General features: G+C 33.7%; 1 protein-coding gene across 3 annotated transcripts; it reads left to right on the forward strand.

The window, feature by feature from the left end:
* Nucleotides 1–224: 224 nt before the first annotated feature.
* On the forward strand, nt 225–8,224 carry LOC134264059 (uncharacterized). Of its 3 annotated transcripts, none has more exons than XM_062746364.1 (11): nt 225–775; nt 1,080–1,194; nt 1,546–1,617; nt 1,871–2,047; nt 2,329–2,411; nt 2,683–2,789; nt 2,987–3,144; nt 3,452–3,737; nt 4,571–4,646; nt 4,922–5,032; nt 8,144–8,224. In XM_062746364.1, the coding sequence occupies exons 6-10, from the start codon at nt 2,747–2,749 to the stop codon at nt 4,926–4,928; spliced, it is 570 nt and encodes a 189-aa protein (XP_062602348.1). In that variant the 5' UTR covers nt 225–775; nt 1,080–1,194; nt 1,546–1,617; nt 1,871–2,047; nt 2,329–2,411; nt 2,683–2,746; the 3' UTR covers nt 4,929–5,032; nt 8,144–8,224. The 3 variants fall into 3 exon arrangements, with proteins under 3 accessions (XP_062602348.1, XP_062602347.1, XP_062602349.1); XM_062746363.1 differs by having other exon boundaries at nt 225–706; XM_062746365.1 differs by lacking the exons at nt 4,922–5,032; nt 8,144–8,224 and having other exon boundaries at nt 225–706; nt 3,452–3,735; nt 4,571–4,651.
* The last annotated feature ends 456 nt before the right edge of the window (nt 8,225–8,680 follow it).

Raw genomic sequence — 8,680 nt, forward strand, 5'->3', positions numbered from 1 at the left:
TTTATCAACTCATGGAAATTATTTCGTTAGAATAGCTTTTCTTTGAGATTTGTTTAAAACTTGAAAACTATGGAAACCCACTCTAGTCATATTTTTATTGTGTATGTTTTATATCGACATATTGCTTACATTTTTGTATTGTTTGTTTGTAGTTTTTCACCCTCTCCGGGGGTTTGGATGCAATAAACTCATTCAACATTGCACAATGTATGATCTAAGATTATTGGAATGTATGTTTGACCTAGCTGGGTTCAGGAATATAGCATAATAATTTGTACTCTGAATTAGCATTTTCTGTGCATTATTATGGTGTTACTGAAAATTAATATACCATTGAGTGGAGAAAATTATTACATGTATAGGTGCCCTTGAAAGAGAACTGTAATTACAGCCGGCTTCTGTTTAAACAAAGACAACCATCAAAGTTGAAATGAATCTGAGATGGGCCAGATTATATTATGTTCAATGCGTTATTTGTCTATGATATAATGCCATTACTGTGTAGAAAAGAAAGAAAAGGCAAAGAAAACAGACTATATTAGACATGGAGATAAAGAACAGTATTCAAGCTCAAAAGTTCATTAAAACAGTACAAATCAGGAGAAGAGCAAACACAGACCTCTAAAACATCAGAGATGGGATCAGGTGCCATGGAGGAATAAGCATCCCCTGCTGAAGAAGATAAAGTCATACCCAGTTTTTGCCAGTATGTGTCTGTAAAACTGCTGATTATAAGGAAGTTCTGAATACTTAGCAATGAAAAGAAATTAACAAGGTATACATGAAGTTTTAGTCAGTTAAATTGATCTTGCAAATTGACCTTTTCTGTAAAGTTGAAGGTAAATGAAAATTACCGAGAAGAAATTTTATCAATTTAATGATGCCTAAAAGTACAATAGTTATGTAACTTGTTAGTGGAATGTATTTTTAGTTATGTTCAAATTTAGCTATCTCAATAAGTAATACCAAAACTTCAATCTTAAATATTGCTATCTTAATATAAGTCCCTTCTAAAACTTCTGCATATGCAGTAATGCATCATTTTTCATGAATTATAAGAAAGAGGAATATATTTTTAGATCCTGGAGGGACCCCAAACCCACAAGATGTCCAGAAAGTTCTACATTCCGGAGGACAGAAGCCATTTGAACCAATAATGTCCAAAATACATCTTTCTGATGTTCAGCACCAAAAGTAATTAATTTATTTTTATGGGAAAAGTTATTAGATAACTACCATCCTTAATCAAAATGAAATCCATTTAGATACCTGGATAGTGTTTGACAATGTATAAGATACAGGTGTTGATTCAGGCATAATGTGATCTGTACTGACGCCCTTCTTATGGCTATAAAGGTCTTATGCAAGGAAATAGCCAATCAAAATGAACTCCGTTAAATGTAATTATTTATGTAAAGAGATTTTTTTATTTTTTCATTTTTTGCATTTTTTTTAGGTCTACAGTATTAATTTAAACTCGTACTAGGAATATCATATATTTAGCAGAATTACTCCACTGAATTTAAGGGAACTTTTTTTTTGCAGGTCCACATGAAGCAACTTCCTGGATGGTGTGTAGGGTGTTTGTCAACATGTAAACCCCACGGGTATTTTGAGGTAGGTATATTGTTTACTGCAATTTTCTTTCTTTAAAGCTGCATAAGGTGTATTTTTAAATTCTGATTTCAAATTTTTGTTAAAGCATTAATCTTTATTTTCCGTTTCATGAATTAGATGCTTCAAGTCTTTATATAGAGTTAATTAATTTAATTAAAAGCTATAAAGTAATATATAGTGAAATTATTTCCTTGTGTGAGACCTAAAGAAAAACAGGTAACTCTCATTTTAATTACAATTTCTCTTATTTCAGGAGTAGTCTCCCCTGTTAAAGATTAAAGGCAGATCTACAATGCCGCATGCAGTCTGGTCATCAACAGAGAGTTTTGACACCAGTATACTTGATTTCTACCAATCACTTGTAACGTACCTTTGTACCTTTGGGTGGACAGATTTAGAGGAAACCTAAAGTCCCCATCTGGTGTCATTGGTAGGGGAATTAAATAATATAATATTTACATGTCTACATTTTCCCCATTTACACAGTTGCAATTGCAGTTGAAAAGAATCATGCAATTTAAATAAAACATAGCAACATTGCAACTTCCTTTTTTATTTTTGATCTGTTAATGATTTACTGGAAGCGTCTTTAGATTTTTTATCGTACAGCTGATATCTTTTAGATTTGCAGTATTTTCTTTGAGATTTATATTTTAACAGCTTTTATTTCATTTTGAAGTATTTTTGCCTATAATTTTGTTCTTGTTTTAGATGATGGACCACTCTACTTCCTTTTAAAACAGGTGCCCCTACAGATTCACAAAATTCCAGTGTTGAGTTTCCATGACTATTCAGTGAGTGCACAACTTTATGTACATGTATATTCTTCTTTCAAATTTCTACAACTTGTAATACATGTACATTTTATATTTCATTTTAAATATGCCCTATTCACAGATTCAGATTTTTGTGTACAAGTATGATATTTAATTGTATTAAATTAATAAATTGGTCCTAAAATTAAATTTATGCAGTCTTTAAACTAAACAAAATTTGTCTTCTTCTGTCATGTTAAATTCAGAGACACTAAACAACATTAAAGAATTCTACTTTTTACTTTTTCAGTCCACGAGAGTAAAAGGAATAAAGTTGACAGGACTTATTTCCACAATTTCCCTGGTAGCAGCTTATGATGGAACCAACAGCAGTAGACAAACCCCACTTTATCAAAGGTAAGTATCCCGAGAAGTGTTTGTAGCAATTCTTGTACTCTCTCCTGCATTGAACTTCAGGTCCAAGGCAAATCTCTCTTATGGCCTTGGTTCTCCCTGGAAACGTGATTGCTGAATGGATCAAGCCTTATCAGTTTGCTTTCTTTGAGTCAAAAAAGTCCTTCAGGTTTTCAAAATGACATGTCCTTGTTTTTCAGATGCAGCAGCACTGTCTCCATTACTGATGAAATGGGATATGATTAGTGGACGGTCATCACTTCGTAACTCACCAACACAATTAGCGGCCCATCTCTTCTCGTCTCCAATGATGGTCTCCGGAGGAATGGTTGCAGTGCAGTCTTCATGTCCTGGGCATGTCAGGTAACTTCCATTCCTTTGCTTTATAGTAGGTGTGCATGTGCCTTTCTTGCATAGTGTATTCCCACAGAACACTGCCAACATGACAACAGTTTTCCTCTGAGTTACATTTTCACTTAGGGTATAAATCACTTGGGTGGCAGTTTGGAATGGGGTTTTTCAATGGCACTGAAGATGGCATTATTGAAATGAACATCTCCTTCCGCTCTGATGGTGGGTGTCAGGAAGTCCATATTTTTCATTAAGTTCGTCAATGTTCTGCCTTACTTATTTACATTGATGATAATTTTCCAATTTTGTTGCAGGTCTGTTGCATGTTGGCGGCTGACACTGGTGCAATGGTTTGCACCAAGAAGCATACCACGCATACCCTCTGTTGTACTGGTACCCAGGTGACTGACAGCCATGGCCACATTCAGCTGTGCAGCTCTTCATTCCCTGCCAGATCTTCTCACCTCTTCATGAAGGTTTTCTCGGTGACTGGTATAGTGGCACTTCTTACATCGGATGGAAAGGATCCATGCCAGGCCTCGTTTTTCCTCCCCATGCTGATACCAGTCCAGTGGACCATCACAGTCTGGAAACTTATGTGTGAGTGTTCTTTAAATACATTGTTCCACAATTTAGCAGTCTTTTCTTGGTAAATTACTTTGTATAATTTTGAATTTTGGTCATCTGACACAGATTCCATGTAGGTGTCTACTCGCTGGACCTTACTTGGCCCAGGTTGTAGAATCTTCATCTCACTGCTTCGACTCTTGGCATCTATAACTGCAAACATTCCATTTTTCTGTTGCCATACAATGTCCTTAAACTCTTCTTTACTTAGACTTCTAATGAGAACAAGAAATTGGACTGGGCTGATGGTCCCTTTATTTTTCTGACCTACAAGAATATTTCAAAATATCATAATGCTTAAAAGCCCAATTTCAATAAAAAATATTGTCGAGCCCCTATTTTACAAAACCTGACATGTACCACTGGAATTAAAATAATTAATCAATTACCATTGAACTTTTCTTAATATTAAACAAAGTTTTTATGGCCAAATTGTCATAAGTATTGAATTAAATGGGTGTAACATCTAGGTAGGAATTGGAAGTTAGGGTGCATGGGTCTTTGTTGCATTAGTACCTATATAAGAAAGATGAAGAACAAAAAGACATTTCTTCAATTTTTATTTAATTTCATTAATGTTTAGTTAAATGTCTTAAAGGTCTTTTGCAAGGAAATAGCCAATCAAAATAAACTTTATAGTCATTTGTAGTTCTATACAATACATATAGAGACAATTTATTTTTATATTTTTCCATGTTCAGCATCTTTTTTTAGGCCTACAATATAAAATTTGGACTCGTGTACTAGGAATATCATATCATTAGCAGGATTATCCCACTGAATTAAACGGAACTGTCTTTTTTCAGGTGTGCATGATGCAACTTCCTGGATGGTGTGTAGGCTGTTTGTCAACATGTCAAACCCACAATCATGTGTTTCAGAGTAGGTATGTATATACTGTCAATTTTCTGTCTTAACAGCCGCATGTATGCAGCATATTTTTTTCTTAACTCAAAGAACAAGGTTCACTTATGGCCTTTTTTGGCCTTGTGAATTTCTGAAAAACCGAAACTGCTTACTTTTATTTAACAATACATCATATATCATTTAGACCTTTGGTGAATGCATATCTATCAAAATTGATATAATTTTTTGGCTAGAACTGATCATTGAAAATAACTTAATTTTTTTTTATTTGGTTCTTTTTATTATTTCAGGCTTTAAGTGAAAGTGGTCTGTCACTGAGTCAACAATTACTGAGCCAATATTTGGTGCCATTGATTCACAAGCTGAAAAATAAGGACAAAGCCAGCCTAATACCAGACTTGGTAATATGTTTATCAGATACTTATTTTGGCAAACAGTGCAGTGTTTCTTTCCATCATTAACATTAAAGCTGAGTACTTGTATCTTAAATATTATATTAAGGACCCTCTCTACACAAGTGCAAATTTTTTTTTGGGACATTGAGAAAAATATATTGTATAAAGGAGTTAATATTGAGCTTGTTTACTTAATTTTCAATGTATGCTGCTTGGCATTTACAAGTACCCCGGGAAAAATGTTCAAAGACAACACAGTATCAGTGAATAGAAATCATTGTTAACTAGTGCTAATTGTAACGGGAACCATTACAGGTGTTCCCCAAACGCTCCCCAACTCCCTTTTGGTGCCATATTCCCTGTAAGCCTTATTAAATAAGACAATATCTGTGCATTTTTGACTTTCACAACGTTTTCCAAGAAGGATACCAATTATATTCAAATTTTAACATTGCACGCGTGCGCATGTGAATGTACATGCGAAATGATCATACCATCTTGTCTTCACTTTCTATATATTTAAATATACTATATATTTAGGCATTTAGTCCAAAGGTATTGAAAATCACTCATTCAAGTATATTTTTAATTTCACTCGTTCCAAATGCATGCATGTGCGTGCACGTGCATGAAGACCATACCTTCTTGTAGGAGTTCCTTATATCTATCTATGTTTTAAATCCCATCCTGTTTGGTTGAAAACCAAGGTAGTTATAGCCATTTCAAGTTTCAGCCAATCAGATTGCAGCACACGTGCATGCGTGTGATTTCATGATTTTTTCTCTAAATCATATTGTAGGATATCCTAATTCATGACTATGTTTTGAATTTCAAAGCATTTCGTCAAAAAACAAAGGAGATATAGCCATTTAAAGTTTCAGCCAATCAGATTGCAACACACGTGCATGCGCGTGAATTGTTGAAATTTTTTGTATATCATATTGCAGGATATCCTAATGCATGACTATGTTTCAAATTTCAAAGCATTTCGTCAAAAAACAAAGGAGATATAGCCATTTAAAGTTTTAGCCAATCAGATTGCAGTGCACATGCATGCGCGTGATTTCATGAAATTTTTTCCATATTATATTGTAATATATCCTTATGCATGACAATCTTTAAATTTTCAAAGCATTTCATCAAAAAACAAAAGAGATATTGAGATTTTTGTTTCAGCCAATCAGAGCAAGGCACACGTGCATGAGTTCGTGCTAATTTGACAGTGTCATATTATTAACACTATTAATATATTCTTATATAATGAGTTTCAAACTATTTCTTCAAAAAATGTAAAAATTATGGCTATTTTAAGTATATCTGTCATTTCACTCATTTCACGTGCCCGCACGTGCAGGCGTATGCGCGCAAAATGACCTTCGTTCCGCACACCTACACTACACACCTATTAACCCTAAAAAGGTTTTAGCTCAGTTGGGTGAACAGTTTCTGAGAACACTTCCGGACAAAAAAGTACCGGAGAACAAATAAGAAAAAAAAGAACTAGAGGAGATCTCGTTGCGAGCAACGAGTAGGTCTTCCGTTCGATTCTTGATACGATCATAAAACAACTTTGAATGAAAAGAATGTTCATATCAATTCCTCAATATACAAGAGAACACATTAAAGAGTGAAATCTGTAAATTTCAGACAACTTCCGGTCTTTATAATTCACTTCCGTTGTGACCGGAAGAACTTAAATTGCCCTATAACTCCTCTCTGAGTGTGAAGGAATCATTGATAATTTCGATTGCTCATTTTTTTGACTACTTCCGGTTTGGAAAAAATAACTTCCGGTGGACATAATATTACTCGAGACACTCTATTTGCCTCCATAAGAAACATTTAAAAAAGAAAAAAATAAAATTTTGCATATTTTTAAACTACTTGGACAACGGATGCAACAAAAACTTTACACAAAATTCAGTAGAGCCTGTCACAATCTAATCCCTGAAAGTTTCAAGACTCATTTAATCTCTAACCGTTTTTGAGAATGTTCCGGACAAAATGACACTTTAAAAAAAGAAAATTGGCCGTATCTCGCGACCGGAAGTGACGACGGCAAAATAAAAAAAAACGCCCTAAGTTCATATGATTTGCCATCATTGCTGAAAGTTTCATGAAAATCTGTCAAGGCATTCTCAAGAAATTGCCTGCACAAAATCGGTAAGAAAAAAAAAAAAAATAATAATAATAGTGGAAAAGAAACAACAGAATCAGTAGAAGGTCTTCCGTTGGAAACGGAAGACCTTAATAATAATAATAAGAAGAAGAAGAAGAAACCGAGTAAAAACAATATGTTCCCAAACTCCGTTTGGGGAACATAATTACTTCTAGGCCTGAGTATCGCAAGCTATCTAGCGATATGATACATATCACGATATGGTCTTGCGATTCAACATGTATCATGATACAGCTGTCAACAGTTAAATTTAATGATATCTTTAATTATTCTTGCTTGTTAACCTCCGCAATTAAAGGAAATATAAAAGAAACTATCTTGAGACCCATAATCAAAGTTATTTAGAGGTGGACATATAGTCCAAGCATTATATTTTTATATTGTTACCTTGTTTTCAATCATTTTGTAACATTAAATTTTCACAGATTTCATGAAGAATTTTCAAATAAGGCAATGAACATTAACTTGTACTGTATCATGATACATACATGGCGATATGATATGTGTATCGTGAGACCTTGCGATCAATACGTATCGATGTATTGCTGTATTGTTACACCTCTAATTACTTCAATAGAAAAAATACATGTAAATAACATGTTCAGTTAATTTATCTTGGCCTTTTAAAATGTTAAGAATACTTGAATTGATTACAAATTGAGTAATATATTGTAAATTTATATTTTTCAGAATTTAGATCTATGGGCAGATCACTCTAACTGCAGAAAAATACCTTAGGATCATAACTCTTTAGTGTGCAGTGTAGAGAGGGTTCTTATAAAAGAAAATAAAATAATTTCATTTCTATAGTCTAAAAACATTCTTGTAAGCAAAATTAGGATGTCTTTTTTATCATTATCAATATAAATACCCTAACTACTTGTACTTTAAATAATATATCATAGTAAATAATCACGGAATTCATTGTATTTCTATAGTGTTGGACAACTGGAGCCTTGCCTTGTATTACTCAAACTGGAGCTATAATGGGGATGGAGTCCAGAGATATTTTCCCTATGGATGTGTTTCAAAGAATTCTGATGGAGCTTGGAGCAGTCTCGGTTATGGGAGATAATTTCGCTATTTGTGCTTGTCCAAAAGTTTCCATGTGACCTAGAGATGGACTCAGGATATTTTTTTGCTACCCATGTTTTTCCAAGATTTTCCATGTGGCCTGAAGCAGGACAAACCACCAGGGATACTATGTGAAGGAACATTTATAATTTTTGGATGGTTGTGGGAATTTGATGTATTTTTGTATTGTATAACCATGGCATTTTCCATGATATATCTAGGATAATAGAAGAATTCATTTTACTAGATAATTGTTTAAGATTACTTAGGCTCACTGTTTTATCTGAGTGAGACAGTATCATTTAGAGAGCATTTAACCATTTATTGTAAGTTAACACCCCCTACAAATTACAAGTATTGAGGTCTAATAATTCTACATTTTTTTCCTTTTACAATTAAGT

Source organism: Saccostrea cucullata, unplaced genomic scaffold, assembly GCF_032062105.1.
Source record: "Saccostrea cucullata isolate Sc308-1 unplaced genomic scaffold, CSIRO_AGI_Scuc_v1 ctg793, whole genome shotgun sequence".
Taxonomy (NCBI): domain Eukaryota; kingdom Metazoa; phylum Mollusca; class Bivalvia; order Ostreida; family Ostreidae; genus Saccostrea; species Saccostrea cuccullata.